Source organism: Misgurnus anguillicaudatus, chromosome 20, assembly GCF_027580225.2.
Source record: "Misgurnus anguillicaudatus chromosome 20, ASM2758022v2, whole genome shotgun sequence".
Taxonomy (NCBI): Eukaryota; Metazoa; Chordata; class Actinopteri; order Cypriniformes; family Cobitidae; genus Misgurnus; species Misgurnus anguillicaudatus.
In genome coordinates this window covers 36,927,838-36,944,184 of record NC_073356.2, presented here as the reverse complement: position 1 = coordinate 36,944,184, position 16,347 = coordinate 36,927,838, and the positions used below count along the sequence as shown (strand labels likewise).

Sequence of the window (16,347 nt, the reverse complement as noted above, 5' to 3'; positions counted from 1 at the left end):
TGTAACTTTATTTACTTTCTTTGTTGGTCAACATAAAGACAATCATGAATGAGGGTTGGATGCAAAGAAACTTTGTTTAAAATGAAATGACGACACATTATAACAATAAAGTTTATAATGATTTAATACAACATCTGGCTGTATTATCAGCATGATTTAATTGGTTTTAACATTAAAGATCAATTTGTTGCACTTTAGGTGGACTCATACAAAACTTTATCACAAATAATCACAGATTATACATATCATATTTGAATGCATTATCTTAAATGGACAATCAGTGAGCAATAATGTTACAGCATTTATCAGTCTTTCTTAATGTTATTTAATACCAATGTACATCTTTTTATTTAAAAAAATATTAGTAAATATTGAAATTAAGATAAATGTTGTTGGTTGATTTTTTCCCAGTTTGTTCCTAATGATAATTTAGGCTGTTGCTGATTTAAAGGTGCAGTGTGTAATTTTTTGAAGGATCTATTGACAGAAATGCAAAATAATATACAAAACTATATGATTAGGGGTGTATAAAGACCTTTCTTTATAAACCGTTATGCTTTTATTACCTTAGAATGAGACGTTTTATCTACATACCGAGGGTCCCCACACAGAAGTCGCCATTTTGTGCCACCATGTTTCTACAGAAGCCCTTAAAGGACAAACTTTTTTTACTAAGTTGTCTATGGCGATGAAATGTTTGTCCGGTGGCGACTGGCGTATGCGTTTCAAAAGCGAGGGGTGAGCAGTGGACTGAGCCATTGGTTGCAATTCACAACCTCACCACTAGATGCCGCTAAAATTTACACACTGCACCTTTAAAGCTAAGTTAAATAATGTTAGCAAATTGAACCTTTTTTGGAAAGTGTTACCCATTTATGAAACTGTTGCCAAATATCATAGATTGACAATATAAGATGAGTGAGTAAAGACAAAAGTTAATTAATTTACTTTATAATTTACTTGGTTATCACTGGTGAGAATTTTTTTAGACACAAATATCGTGGAGATTTGTTGGAATATTGTAACAAATAAGAGCACCACAGCATCCCACTGGTGTCTCCTGCAGGTCATTTCTCGATGGTAATCTGATCTAATACTGAAGGGCCGCTGTAGTCATTTGTCTTCAGTGCCAGAAGCTTCTGTATGTAGTTTTGAGGCAGGCCGTTCTGTTGTGCCCCCGAACACACAACCTACACATAAAATGAGACCAGAAATAGACATTCAGATGAATTCGGGACTGTTTTGTAAGTGGACAGCTGTTGTGCACCACAGCGAACATGCATATATGTAAACGTATTAAAGGGGTCATATGATGCGATTTCATGTTTTCCTTTGTCTTTACAGTTTTAAAATCCGTTCGTGGATATTAAAGACTTAATCACATCAATCTTAAATCCAAAGAGAATGAAGGCTCATTCACATTTTCCTAAAACACCTCATTTAAACAAACCCCCACATATCTACAGCACTCATTTTAATTTTTTGTAGTATTGTTGCTGCCACCGCCATGTGGTGGAGACGCTGTGCTTTGAGAGCTGATATTCCAAATATGGTAAGGGGCGTAACATTTCTGTCACATGCTTGAGTTGGGCTGTCAAAAGATTAATCGCGATTAATTGCATACAAAATAAAAGTCTGATTTTGCGTATATTTGTGCACTGTGTGTAATTATTTTGGATACATAAATACATACAAATGCATGTACTGTATTTAAGAAACATTTACATCTATATAAATATGTATTTATATTTTAAGATATCTTATCTTATATGTATTTATAAGGAAATATACATAAATAAAAGTGTTCTTAAATGTATGTGCGTATATATATATATATATATATATATATATATATATATTAGACATAATAATTACACACAGATATATTATGCAAACACAAACTTTTATTTTGTATCCAAATAATCTTTTGACAGCACTTTGCTTGAGGTATTCGGTCAATCCCAATGCACTTGATAGCTGGTTTCAACTTTCAGAAATGCGAGGCACAGAGAGGCAACAATAATGTATGGTATGTGTAAAATAATGTGTTTTTTAAACCTTAACCTGCAAAAAGACATTGCAATACACCAAACAGACAAAATAATGTTCTTTTTAGCAATGTCATGCAACTCCTTTAACTTTCAAAAAAGTTAAACAATAATGTACTTGTGTACACCTTGTTCTGTTTAGGGCTAACGGTGGGTGGTAAATTTACCTTTTTATACTGTGGTGAAGGTTCACAATGTCTAAAATTGTTCATCTTATATGTCCGGCAGAGAATCGGTCCCTCGTCTCTTTCCACTTTCACCTCTAATGGGCTGTACACTCCCTCTTTTACCAGTTCCTGTCTGAAACACATGTAAGATTCATAATACATCTCACAATGTTTAGGACATTCGTGTCCTTTTTTACACAGTATGTTTTGGAAAAAATATTTTTGAGAAATGTCCAAAACTTAAACCAAATGTAAGTAGCACTGTAGGCCTATCAGTACTAGTGTACAATGCACAACACCGATCACAAACACAAGACAAACATAGGCATCGTAGGAACAGGTGATCTTACTGGTCTAAAGTGGACAGGTTTTCATGATCTAACGTCCACACGATTCCCCAAACCTCCTCTCCATCACACTCCTGTATGGTGGCCACTCCACCGTGCCAGGCACAGTTTGTAATGTCAGCCGGAAGCCCAAAGTTCAACCTGTAGTCCTGAACAGATACATCTCTCTTACAACTTGTACCATGTCTTTACCATGCTACAGTCATGCAACATTCATGTATCATGGTATTTACGTCTTACTTCATTGTACTTTAAATAATACCCTGGTAAATGTCTAAAAATAAAACAGTATTTTCAAGGCACTTATGGCATTGATTACATTAACAGTAACAGTTTAGATTCATGTCTCTTACACGACTGTACCATGATACAGGAACTGCAATGTATATACCATTCATTTATTTACATTTTACTCCAATATACTATAGTATACTTTCAAAAATGCCATAGTAAATAAGAAGTCATGCCATAGTTTACATTAAATTCAATTCATTATTCATTAAAGGCATTTAAAAAAAAGAAATAAAGTGAGCTTAACAAAAATCATTCTTTACCTTAGAAACATATTATTAGTTATAATATGCATTATAATTATATTATAATGCAATCATAAACATTGTACTATAATATACAATATACTAGTATACTTTAAAAAGTAAAAATAGTAAAAAAACAACTATACTACTAAAAAATTGTATCCTTTAAAAAACAAATGTACTACAGCATTCTTTAAAAAATACCATAGTAAATTATATGCTATAGTTCACAGTAATTCATTAAAGGCAGTTGTTTAAAAATGAAAAAAAAAATATTCTGAGCCTAAAGAGTGAAGGTTAACAAAAATCACCCTTCACCTTACAAACGTATTGTTAGTAATAATAATAATAATAATAATAATATAATTTATAATAGTAATAATAAACACTGTACTATACAATACAATACAATACAATACAATAGTATACTTAAAAAAACTAAAAAAACAAAAAAAACTACTTATACTTAAAAAAAATGTACTTTATACTTAAAAAATACAATAGTAAATTATTTAAAATAAACAGCCATGCCATGTTTTATGGTAATTCGTTAAAGGCATTTGTTAAAAAATTAAGAAATAAATTGACTCTGATCGTAAAGAGTGAAGATTAACAAAAACTCACCATACAAACATATTAGTAATGATAATTTAATAATAATAATATAATATTGTATGTCGTTGAAACAGTCTAATAATTTATTTTTAACAAAGTAACATTTACAGCAATTTTACAGTCACTGCACTTATATAAAGGAGATTAAGAGCAATGTAATTTTGTAATCTTTATTGTTTAAATGTAGTAGGCTTAATAAAAGAATGAATTTGTTTACCTTAATTTTGCCGATGCTGTTAAACACAGCTGACGGGTTTTTCAGCTGGAGTCTCTCTTTCAATAAATTGCTACCATAAGCAAAATACATAAAGCAGCCCCTCGACATTTTAAAAACACTATTTACCTGAATCTATATGTAAACAAAGAAACGTTTTCATACAATTTTATGTCAGAAATCTCTAGCGCTGACTGACGTCTCGCTCAGATCACTAGTGACTTTCTCGTTGTCTCCCTCGTCTCTTTCAATGAAGTCAATGGTTACTAATCTGTTTGTCAGAAACGAATGAGTACTACCACCCACTCCAGTAACTGACCAGAGAAGGAAGACATGGCGATGACGTCACACCAGCGATAGAAAAACAGAAAATGTGACACTTAGTGAAAATATATTAATAAACAGCAATTTTAAAATGTATACACAAAACTAACGCGTCCAAAAGAACCGGTTTGGTTTAAAGACTTCCTGTTTGACTTAACCATTTCAAAATAAAAGACCCCCAAATAACAAAACGCCATTGGCAGCAAAACCAAGGTAATGTCAAAGGATGGGAACATTATATGCAAAGCTACTGTAGTGTTAATTTATGTTAGATAATTACTCTTTATTTAAAAACAAAATAACACTAGTTTTACTATGCTATGACTTCAAGATAAGGATGTTTGAAAACAATTATAAAGCAATTTTCTAGACAAACCAAATCAGTGTAAGAAAACATTTCATTTTAATTTTTGCAGAACTGAAATTGATTATACCGTTCTCAGTTCTCAACCGTGACCATTAGCTTTTAAACATGGAATAGCCCTCAGCAAACAACTGGATATCTGAATCAGAAATTTATTAATAGGAAATACATCTGCAGAAACAGCTCTGCCTTTTGTGTGTGATACAAACAGTCAACACTTTTAAACATAACACACAAAACAGTTTTCAAAAGAAGACCATTTTAATGTACAAAATGAAGGCAAATCAGAATCACAAAATATTTTCTAAAGGATGAACAAAACGAAAAACAAAAAATGCTGTACAAAATGCAAAAATGTACAGTGGCTTGAGATTCATCTCCTCGGCCCACCCCTGCCACGTCCTCTTCCTCTGCCACGTCCTCTACCTCTTCCTCTGCCACGACCAGCCACTGTAGAAAAAATTGGATAAATACAATTAATTTGATAAAAAATAATCTGGAATTGTCTCAAGCCTAAACTACATTAAACATGCTAACTACAAACTATGTTGGTTATTTAGACAAATGTTCTCATCAACAATATGGCAGGGCTCCAGACTAACTTTTTTCACTAGGAGCACAACCAGAAAATTTAGGGGCACACACCAAAAATCAACATGCTAACCAAATACTGTATTAAATACTTTAATGACAGATGCAGAAAGTACAATGTGCTGTTTCAAATTCAGTGTCACATCACAAAAAAGGTCAAATTTACTGGTTGCACATGTGCGACTGGATGTAAAATTTGGTGGCAAAATGCGACCAATTGGGGGCAGTCTGGAGCCCTGTATGGTCTTTAGTAGTACTGAACTCCGACAAACACATCCTCCCCTTTCTTTCAGCATGATCAAACAGTAGTGGGTCCAATCAAACATAACAACACTCACCAGCCTCTCTCTTCTTTGACTTGACTTTGGGTTCGATGTCAACCAGCAGCGTGTCCAGAGGAAGACTGTCAGGCAGGATAAAATAGCGGATGTTGTTGCCACGGATACTGAGTGACTCCAGCTGGGTGGGTTCTCTGTTTTTAAGGGTCATCTTCACAGCTTTGAGGTGAGTATTCATACTGACATCCACACCTGTTGTTTAGATGAATCACACATATTTATAGTCATCCATCAACTTTAACCAAGTACAAGTTAAGAAATACACTAAAGCCAGTACGTGTTTTAAGTCCTCAAGATTACTTGCACTAGAGCAGCATTTAAGGCTGTCACGATTATGAAATTTGGCTGACGGTTAATCGGTTAATACATTTTGATGATTATGACGATTAATTGCCTGTTTTATTGCTTTGATATTTACTTCTCATAATTTTTTTGTTTATGAATTAATTTTCGCAAATTATTGTGGTTATTTTAATTAAATCTTTTGCAAGGCTTATCTGGCACTAAATTTAAATATGTGTTAAGCATATTAAAGCAACACTTAAGACTTTAAAAAAACCTCTGTGGTGTTGCTTTAATAAGTAATCTGATATTGTCTCGTTTATACAGGCACTGCAGCTCCCCCTTGTGTTTTTTAAAGAGATCTGCAATCATTGCGGTGATCTGAAATCATTGCGATGAGGTCAAACAATTGCGATGAGACGATTACTTAATCATTGTGACAGCCCTAGCAGCATTCAATGTAAACTGTGGTACGTTTCACTAAGATACTACAGTACAGAGTAAAACATAAATTTAAATTCATTAAATGCATTGAAAGGCAACATTACCTGTAATTGTGCCGTGAACCTGTGTGCCATTCTTCAGTTCAATAGTCACTGTTTCATGGCTCAGTTTCATCAAAAACCTGTAGAATCACAATGAAAACAATTTAATCAAAACTTCACAATCTGCAATATATTTAAGCATACGATATATAAGACTGAATACAATGCAACCTGCTCCTAACTGAACACATAGGAAATGTTTTGTAGTAGAAAGCTTGTTGTTTATAGAAGTAGTGTTTTGTCTGTTGTTGCAGTCGTTTCTTTTAGGGCCTATCAGTTACAAACTTACGTTTCAAATACATACATTAATAAACTAACCCATATACGGCTAACTAAAGGCACAATTGCTATTAAGCATAAGTAGAAAATAAACTTATTCGTAAACGCATTTACTCTCTTATTCATTCATTCATTCCCGCCTGCTGCAGTTAGCAGCTAACCAACAGCTACATACAATCTAACTCCATCTATTAAATCCTATAACATTTCTTCACGTGAAAAGTGATAATATGAGATTAACAATATATTTAAAACGTTTTACCTGACGAGTTTCATGCTGGCAGTGGATTCTGAGATTAAATCCTCCACCAAAAAGAGAAAAAATTGTAGCGCGAAACGACAGAAAAGCGTCGGAGGCTACTAAATCGATGCAGGGAATCACTTCCGGCGCGTAACCGGAAGCAAAACTGGTTTTCGGTAAGCGATGGTTGCCGCTGCAAAATAAAACTCACTAACATTTGTATAATGAAAATAAACATTTGTCATATTATATTATATTTAATATTTTAGAGTTCTAATCAATTTAAAACGTTTAAAAGCCATCAATACTGTTTTGAAAAATATTTACAATATAGATATCAATATAAATATCTACACCACTGACAATAAAATTATTTAGTTAGTAGCCAAACTTTACAGTGCTTGTATTGCACAATTACAAGCACAGCACAACACGGAGAAAATATTAATTTTCCTTTGTTAACTTGTAAATGGGAAAATGAACGAGGCATAGCACCATCTATGATGACAAAACAAATATAAAATACCAATAACAATTCAGGGATCCCTAATATTACAGGTACACTATACAAAAACAATACATAATTGTAATCAAATCGAAATTAAAATTTTAATTCATGAAATATTTAGTCAACGTTATAAGGGAAGTTGAATTATTGACAATCTGGCATCCCGACAGCAGGAAGTTAATACCGGAAAACGCTCATTGAAACATCACGCCTCAAGTGAATCGGGGACGAATTATAGAAATTTAACACACGCGATTCGTTATGAAGATTCATTCGTGACTTTACAGGGGATTATCTAAAAATGCTGGAGTGAAAATGCGGTTAAAATATGACTGGAGACGTTATAAACGATGCTGTTGTGTGGATTTAGAGTGACGTGTGTTAGTGACTGTGCATCAGGACTGACTGACAGCTGATCAGATCCTCATCTTCAGCTCTGATCTCTGTATAAAGCGTTCAGAGATCATGTTCATGTCCAGTATTGTCTCATGTGTTTTCACTGAAGCTGTGCGCTGTGTTTAATGCAGTTAAAATGTTTCCTAAAGCCTCGTTCACGAGCCTGATAGTGGGGTTCTTCCTCCTGTATGTACTACACACATGTTGGGTAATGTTTGGGATCGTTTACACTAAACCCTGTGAAAATCCCAAGGGTAACGGCTGTATTTCACCTTACCTGGCTGGGAAACCTCGACTGCAGGTAAGAATGTCATGTATTGTCCAGATAGATGTTTACTTTTCCATGTTTATTATTAGTCTTTACTTGGAGGTTCTCTGGTTATATTTTTAATGACTAGATGGTTTATGTTTTAATGTCTTTTATCAGTTGAGTGTATACACAGCGCTGAAACCAAATGCTGATGGTGGACACAGTCTCATCCACAGAGAGGAAGAATTTGATGTGAATAGCAGGTTTGAGAGGTAAATCAAATACTGACAGTATCCATTGTGGATTTATTTGTCATTTTGTCCGTGTAGTTGTCAAAACCTTATTTCTGTATGTTTAGGTTAGTAAATGTATCTTTGCCGAAGAAGACAAGGAAAAATGGAACGCTGTACGCCATGGTGTTCCTGCACCAGGCAGGGATGAACCCGTGGCAGGATCCACATCAAGTGCATTTAGTAACACAGCTGACCACGTACATGTTGCCCAAACCTCCAGAGATCAGCCTGATCACGGGTCAAGATGAGCCGGAGGTAAGACGATTCCTAACAAAGATGTTTTTCACACATTACACTGTGCAGTCAGTGATGGTCTGGTTTTATTGTTATCCAGAAACCAGAGCAGCAAAACCCAGGTGCTCACTCGGAGACGGACCGACCCGTTTCTCACTGGCGCTCTCGTCTGACCCTGAACGTGGTCTCTGAGCACTTTCAGTTTGATCGTGAGGCTCTGCCTGGAGATGTGCACCGCTACATGAGAGTGTTAGTGCAGTGTTTTCCGAATATTTCACTTACTGTGTTTGAATGGTCAATCCTGTATAATTCAGTTTATTTGTGTCTTTTAGATACCAGAGTGGCAAAAAGATGATTTACCTGCCGCTGCTGTTTGTGGATGAACTCAGCAACAGAGTGAAGGATTTGATGGTACTGCATCTTTAAGGCATCTGCACACCAAACGCGAATTTAACGATTTGCACGAGTAGATTACATACAAAGTCAATGCAAAGACGTGAATAGACACAAGCTTGTGTGTGATAATGCGAATAAAGCGAATGAAAGCGTTATATATTTAGTTCATATGTGTACTTACGTTATCATAAATGTTTCAAAAATACTTGCATTCAGATAATTTGCAATATTATATAAAAATGTCCCACCTCTCTTCATTGGATCGCTTGTCAATGCCGTCATGTCCAGGTTATCCTCAGTTTCAGCTTTTATAGCCATAGAAACCATAGATGTGTTTGGTTTCCCAGATTGATCAGCGTATGACATAAAAACTAATGCGGGAGTTCTGTTTTTATATCGCTCTTGCGATAGTTTGATGTCACCGGCAGATCTGCAGTGAAAGTTACATAATGTGCTTTTAAATATATGCTTTAATTTATGCAAACATGTAGGTTTTGACCTAAACTCTTGATGTTGAAAAGCAATGTGTTTAATGTGAAACAGGAGATCAACAGTAGCTCTACTGAACTGCCTCTGACCATCTCATATGACTCCATCGCTCTGGGGAAACTGCGCTTCTGGATCCACATGCAAGATGCTGTTTATTCACTGCAGCAGTTCGGTAAGAATCTCATTTTGATCCATTGGGAGTTTAATATATATTGTGTTTTTTTTTTTGGTGAATCTCATGAACCCCCCCCAATCAAAATAAAGATTAATAGGATTTTTTTTCCAATGTGACATTGCTGGTATGTGAAATAAAGAAATTATACATTTTTTTAATTGTCTAGTGTGCATACATGATAGTAGTATTTTTTGGCTTTAACGGCACATAAATTTAGTATCTGTGCATCTATAATGAGAATTACTAAAAAGTTATGTTTAGACTCACAGTAACATGAAGTTTGGAAAGTAAATGTACTTAATTGAAATAATATAACAATGCAAAAAAACAACAAAAAGAAGATCATGAGATCCACCTTTTTTCCGATAATAATATTTTTTTCCCGTTGTTGATTATATTTATTTTTTACATCTTTAGGCTTCACTGAAAAAGATGCGGATGAAATCAAGGGAATATTTGTGGACACAAACCTATATTTTCTTGCACTCACATTTTTTGTGGCGGCTTTCCATGTAAGTGTGCGCATTTAAATCCGAATGTGTAATGTTGTGCATCGGATGAGGTTTTTGCTTTTAATACATCGTAACATTTTCTTCCATCTTTTGTTTGACTTTCTGGCCTTCAAGAACGACATCAGTTTCTGGAAACACAAGAAGAGTATGGTGGGCATGTCCAGTAAAGCAGGTGAATGAAATCAACAGGACAGATGATGATTTACATGATGAGCTTCCTCTAACAGGACAGATGTTGATTTACATGGCATGCAAAACATTCTGACGGCAGTGAAACCGAGAGATGTCATGACATGTGGGTTAATGTTGTGTTTTCATCTGTGTCTATTAGTACTGTGGAGATGTTTCAGCACCATTGTGATCTTCCTCTATCTCCTGGATGAGCAAACCAGCCTGCTGGTTTTGGTTCCTGCTGGAATCGGATCTTTGATTGAGGTATTGATCCGCTGTGGTGTCTTTTTAAACATAATGGATACAGTTATAGTGAGGTAACCATTGTAATTTCTTTGTCCTTTGTTGGTTTAGGTGTGGAAAGTGAAAAAGGCTTTTAAAGTACATGTCATCTGGAGGGGCTTCACTCCAACACTCCTGGTAAACTGTTTTTTTTTAGGGCTGTGAATTAACTAGTTACCAGTGAGTACTGGTGAATTTTTTTTTAAAATGTGTGGCTGATTATTTCTGCAGTTTGGGAAATCTGATGAGTCTGAGAGGAGAACAGAGGAATATGACACACTAGTGAGTTTTACTGCCAGTTTGGTCTTATGATTTCTTTTAAATATATCTGAATATTAATGTGCTTTTTATCATCATCCAGGCGATGAAGTATCTGTCATATCTGCTGTATCCTCTCTGTGTTGGTGGGGCCGTATACGCTCTGGTGTTTGTGAAATATAAAAGGTACACTGTCACTTTAACACTGTAATCACATGACATCATACATGTCATCAAAACATCAATTACTAAAACATCTACATTTGTGACCCTGCATGTGAAAACTTAGCTATAATATTTTTTTGTTTTCTACATAAAACCTTTTTGTCTTTAATATTGACTGAGTAAGATTGAAATCAACAAGTTAAAATAAAAATTTTTTTTTAAATGTGTTGGATTGTGTGTTAAAATCTAAATACTTTATTTTGCATAGCTGGTACTCTTGGATTATAAACAGTTTAGTCAATGGTGAGTCACATTAAAACTTTATTTATTTAGTTTTTTTATATTACTTTAAGAGTCAATCAATTATAAAAACTTTTATTGTTAATCTTCATTTTTATTTGAACAGGAGTTTATGCCTTTGGATTCCTCTTCATGTTGCCGCAACTCTTCGTAAACTACAAGGTTTGTTCAGATTAATAATAAAACAGAATAATAAAAGCAATACATGACCTCCAGTTGTTTTTAATCTGTTCATTTATTTTGACAGATGAAGTCTGTGGCTCATTTACCCTGGAAAGCTTTTATGTACAAGGTAAGAGGAGAATACATGCAACCGCAACACTATGAGCACAATAAATCTGTCATCACATCTATGTTGACCAATGGTAACACTTCTTTGGTAACATTTTTCAACACTGACACTCAGAGCTGTGCGCGAAAAAATCGTCGAGCAGCCAGCACGTGTCTTAATGGCCGTGTCCACCAAAGTATTTAAACATGGCTGAAATGCCAAGCGGATGCCAACTGTGGGCACTTGCAAGTGTTTTCTCAGCTAAGCGTTTTGGTTGCTATGATATTTGTGCTTTGTTTATCAGTCGTTGAACGATGCGCCAGTTGGTTGTTGTGATATGGTGGTTGTTGTCCCGCCCCTCCTCCACTGTGATTGGACAGCCGAGTAAGAACTGACATTGACGTGAACATTTTTCAACTCTGGGTGCTCAGCGCTCAGGGGGCGTGCACACCAAAGCTTTTACGCTCGCGGCCGGCGCATGTTTTCAATTGTTTCCAACGGAAGCACAACGTTTTTCAAAACAGCCTGCAGCTGGCGGATTTTTTTCCGTGCTGAAAGCCAACACTCTGTGTTTTTGAAAGTGCAGCGCTTTCATTGGAAACAATTGAAAACATGCGCCTTTGGTGTTCATGCCCCCTTATGTGGCATTCACACCAACTGCGGTATTCGCGCATATTTGGGCGCTTGGACATTTAGAGTTTTCTCGCTTCATTCGCATGTGAAATTCTAGTCAATAATGACATTCACACGGAAATTCCCATCATGGGAGGGGCTTCTGCGACTCCGCTCACTCCCTGTTATCACGTAACTACTAGAGCAAGCTCCTGATTGGTTAACACAGTGCCAATATCCGCTAAAGTTCAGATTTTTCAATGCGCTTGTTTCCCGCAGCAACGCTCAATTCGCGAATGCCACTGTACGAGTTTCGCGCCGCAGGATGCCTGTCCACGTCTTTGCATTGACTTAACATGTAAATCACTTGTGCTTGCCGCCTCTTCCGCGTCTGGTGTGAATGCCACAGTAGGGTGCCATTTGGGACAGGGCAAAATGCTAATATTGGTGTATGTTTAGTTTCTATAACTGCTTTTATTTAATAAGTACTATTGTTTGTTTTTCAACAGGCTTTTAATACATTCATCGACGATGTCTTTGCTTTTATCATTACCATGCCAACTTCTCATCGGTTGGCTTGCTTTAGGGATGACGTTGTATTTCTTGTTTACCTTTATCAAAGATGGTAAGAAACCTCTCTTTCATCTAACATTAAAATTGAAAATTTAAATGCATACGAATGACTCGTGATATGTTGAATTGTTCCAGGCTGTATCCGGTGGACAAAGCCCGAGTAAATGAATACGGATTGTCTTACGATGAAACGGCCAGAAGAAAATCTAAAGAAGATTAACGTCATCACAGCACGATGTTTTCATGGAATCAGCTGTCAGGATTAAAAACACACAAAACGCAGTGTCTGGAGATACAGAAGATACTACGTTTGTCAAGGGAACATTTATATTGAGATTTATGTAGATGAACATTTATTGAAATGACTGCGAAGGTCGACCGTTGATTCCCGATTGACATTCCTGAGACACGTGCGGGGGCCGTCCGACAAAGTTTAAATGATTACTGTATAATTTGTTGTGTTAAAGGATAATAAGAAAATGTATATGAAGCTTGGTTTAATTTTACATAATGTATTTTGATGGGACTGTTTATTCAGTCTCAAATAGTGTTTGGAAATTAAGACCATGGGTGCCAAAGACCACAGCTTCATATTTATGACCTGTTTAATTTTGAATATGAATAGATTAATTTGAATAACATGACTGATGTTTATTTGTTCAGAGAGATGATGGATATGTTTGATTTTGTGTTCCTTATTCCATTAAAATGTTTCTGTGATTTATCTGCTTAATATCTGACATTTTATTAAATAGTCTATGCTATGTGTATGTCTGTCTGTATTTTTTTGTGACGGGCCTGCTGCCCTTATATTGTGTGTATATGTACCTAGAAATATACAGAATATCTATCCATAATCTCTACCATTTACAATAGCTACTATGTAAATTACCACATTAACACATTCATTCAACAGTAATACTTACCATTTTAATCGTATAATAATAATAATAGGCTACGTTTTATTATTAGATCTCCAAGTAAGCAATTATAGTTTACCCCACTTTCCTCAAGAATAAAAGAACTGACGAGCCAATCACAGCTTTTGGTCTCGCCCACTGAAGTGACGCACGATGCTATATAAGGCATCGCCCCGCCCCCATCGGCCCTTTCCGTTCTCTCTCGTATCTGTGCCTGAGGTGCTCGGTTCTTCTCACGAAGCTAAGGCCTGTCAATCCGGCGACTAGCACCGTCAAATTTAGGCATCCACGTCTGAAACATTAAACTGCTGATAGAAAAATGGCATCTGTATCCGAGCTGGCCTGTATTTACTCCGCTCTCATCCTCCACGATGATGAAGTTACCGTCACGGTGAGTATCATCAGGCTAGAGCCGCGCGCCATTAACATCCGGGACACTGACAGTACGATACCGGCATTTTTAAGTTTAAAATATGTTGTTTCGTGTGTTATGTTTGGATCTGTATCAACTGGTGACCGTACCATATTCTGTGTATTTTATATTTTTTAAGTCTGCTGGTTTTCTAACGTTAGCAGAGTTATGAATGAGTTGATGTGTAAGTTAAGTGGCGGCAGTGAAAACCAATGCACATACTAGAACACACGTGTATGCTTTCTTTTATATATATGTTTTACACTCGTATTCAGTCACAGTATAACCAGTTAAGTGTATTATGTTTCGGTTGTAACAATCATAAATTAATGAATCAGTTAACTTGACAGTTAAGTTAGTGCTCCTACTTTACCATTGTTCAGTAAATCGTATTAAATGTTAATGATTGGTACAGACAGCATTACACCATTCATAAACCATATTTTTAAAGTTTTGTTTACCAGGTATTACCATTATGGTATCATTTAACAACAAAACTTATAGATTTGCCATAGTGTAATTCAATTCAACACTTTCAATGCCTAATAAATCACTAAACCTTGATAATTTGTTAACTTTAAACTTATCATCCAAAATGAGGGTATTAGAGTCACTAAGTATAAAACACGTGCAAGGTGGTGTTGTGCTGTCACATTTACACAGTGTTCACATAGTATGTGGTACACATGCACTGTTGTCGATTATGATGAGTAAGTAATAAATTAACTTGCCCGCCCGATTTGTGCAGTTCTGTGTGTTTAACTTGTTTTTGGTTGTGTTACACAGGAGGACAAGCTCAACGCTCTTATCAAGGCTGCTGGCGTGACCATTGAGCCTTTCTGGCCTGGTCTCTTCGCTAAGGTGCGTCATCTCACCAGTTGTATGTCTTATACACCGTTAGTGTAAAAAATAAGGATCATTTGGGTTAAATAGTTTGTGCTTTATCAAGTTTAATCGGAGCATTTAGCTTATTCACCGTATCCCCCAGAGTTGGATGGGTCCATACATGACTTTTTCATCCCCACGCGTGCCGTAACTCTGTCTGACACCCCCTGCTGGCTTAGCTTAGCACAAAGACTGGAGGTGGATGGCTCCAGCTAGCATACTGCTCCCTATAGGTGACAAAATAGCGTCAACATTTTCCTGTTTATATGTTGTGATTTGTATGGTCACATTGTGTACGGGTGGCAGGGTCATATGAGAGACAGCAATGTTTTAACAGTATACATGCTGTGAACTATATTCTCAGAAGGTGAAGCACTGCTACATGGCGGCGTGACTCTGAGCGAACTCTCTTCTCCTCACCACTGGGTTTCTCGGGTGCTGCGAGCGAAGCACTCTGTCTTCTGTGAATATAGTTCCCTGTATGTATACGGTTAAAGGGTGGCTGTGTCTCTTATAACCATGTTATTTGTACACGGTGTGACCTTACAAATCGCAACATATAAATAGGAAAATGTTGGCGTTGTTTGGCACTTGTTGGGAGCAGTGTGCTGGCTGGAGCCATTCACTTTTAGTCTTGGTGCTGGGCTGGGCTAGTGAGGGGTGTGTCTGACAGTTGCGGCATGCGCGGGGATGAAAGGGGTATGTGTGGCCTTATCTAACTCTGGGTGATACGGGGAATAAGCTAAATTCCCAAAATGTCGGTGTGTTACTTTTAAAAGCATTGTTAACCTTTTAAACGCTTTTTTTTTGTAGAACATTAACACTGTTCTTTAAAAAAAAAAAATCTGTGTTCAGGCTCTGGCCAGCGTTGACATCGGCAGTCTGATCTGTAACGTTGGTGCTGGAGGTGGTGCTGCACCTGCCGCTGCTGCAGGAGGTGCTGCTGCTCCTGCAGGTGGAGACGCACCAGGTAACTGTTCCTGAGTTTTCACATGCGTTTAAATCGGCGTTAAATCATCGGTCATTGAAAACGATATATCTAGCTTTGAGTTTCTCACGTTTTATCTTGTCTGTTGCAGCCAAAGAGGAGGAGAAGAAAGAAGAGAAGAAAGATGAGTCCGAGGAGTCCGATGAAGACATGGGCTTCGGTCTTTTCGATTAAAGCAGTTCTTTTAATAAAAAATGAAACTGTCAATGCTGTAAGTGTCATTACTCGGGTTGAGGGGTTTGTGAGGTAGCAGATTAACCACATGTTGAATTGACATCCAGTCCGTTTTTACACATCTACCATCATTTCTTGTAACATGTTACTTTGAATTACATTATAAACAACTTTATGTACTTTTTTTATAGT

The 16,347-nt window shown here is 36.4% G+C and overlaps 4 protein-coding genes across 5 annotated transcripts in view; 2 read left to right on the top strand and 2 right to left on the bottom strand.

Annotated features, from left to right (window-relative positions):
* Position 1: 1 nt before the first annotated feature.
* Positions 2 to 16,347, bottom strand: part of ggcta (gamma-glutamylcyclotransferase a) — a 439,956-nt gene continuing 423,610 nt past the window's right edge. The window contains exons 1-4 of one of the 2 annotated variants that reach the window (XM_055220731.2): positions 3,931 to 4,607; positions 2,566 to 2,711; positions 2,216 to 2,348; positions 2 to 1,190 (exon numbers count right to left, since the gene is read on the bottom strand). In XM_055220731.2, coding sequence (XP_055076706.2) covers positions 1,068 to 1,190; positions 2,216 to 2,348; positions 2,566 to 2,711; positions 3,931 to 4,038 — 510 coding nt within the window. In that variant the 5' untranslated portion in view covers positions 4,039 to 4,607 and the 3' untranslated portion in view covers positions 2 to 1,067. Of the gene's footprint in view, positions 1,191 to 2,215; positions 2,349 to 2,565; positions 2,712 to 3,930; positions 4,608 to 16,347 lie in introns of those variants that run through there. The other variant, XM_073858622.1, reaches the window with a different exon arrangement.
* On the bottom strand, positions 4,752 to 7,070 carry snrpd1 (small nuclear ribonucleoprotein D1 polypeptide). Its single transcript, XM_055220733.2, has 4 exons — positions 6,913 to 7,070; positions 6,375 to 6,451; positions 5,545 to 5,736; positions 4,752 to 5,065 (listed from the first exon to the last, which is right to left on the bottom strand). The coding sequence occupies exons 1-4, from the start codon at positions 6,924 to 6,926 to the stop codon at positions 4,989 to 4,991; spliced, it is 360 nt and encodes a 119-aa protein (XP_055076708.1). The 5' UTR covers positions 6,927 to 7,070; the 3' UTR covers positions 4,752 to 4,988.
* clptm1l (CLPTM1 like) lies at positions 7,557 to 13,540 on the top strand. The gene is made up of 17 exons (XM_055220728.2): positions 7,557 to 8,096; positions 8,223 to 8,317; positions 8,404 to 8,593; positions 8,673 to 8,821; positions 8,905 to 8,983; positions 9,512 to 9,629; positions 10,050 to 10,144; positions 10,232 to 10,316; positions 10,476 to 10,579; positions 10,670 to 10,735; positions 10,829 to 10,879; positions 10,959 to 11,041; positions 11,289 to 11,323; positions 11,427 to 11,482; positions 11,568 to 11,612; positions 12,713 to 12,828; positions 12,912 to 13,540. The coding sequence occupies exons 1-17, from the start codon at positions 7,932 to 7,934 to the stop codon at positions 12,994 to 12,996; spliced, it is 1,617 nt and encodes a 538-aa protein (XP_055076703.1). The 5' UTR covers positions 7,557 to 7,931; the 3' UTR covers positions 12,997 to 13,540.
* rplp1 (ribosomal protein lateral stalk subunit P1) lies at positions 13,877 to 16,188 on the top strand. The gene is made up of 4 exons (XM_055219123.2): positions 13,877 to 14,087; positions 14,895 to 14,969; positions 15,849 to 15,963; positions 16,073 to 16,188. Exons 1-4 carry the CDS (start codon positions 14,016 to 14,018, stop codon positions 16,153 to 16,155), a joined length of 345 nt encoding a protein of 114 aa, XP_055075098.1. The 5' UTR covers positions 13,877 to 14,015; the 3' UTR covers positions 16,156 to 16,188.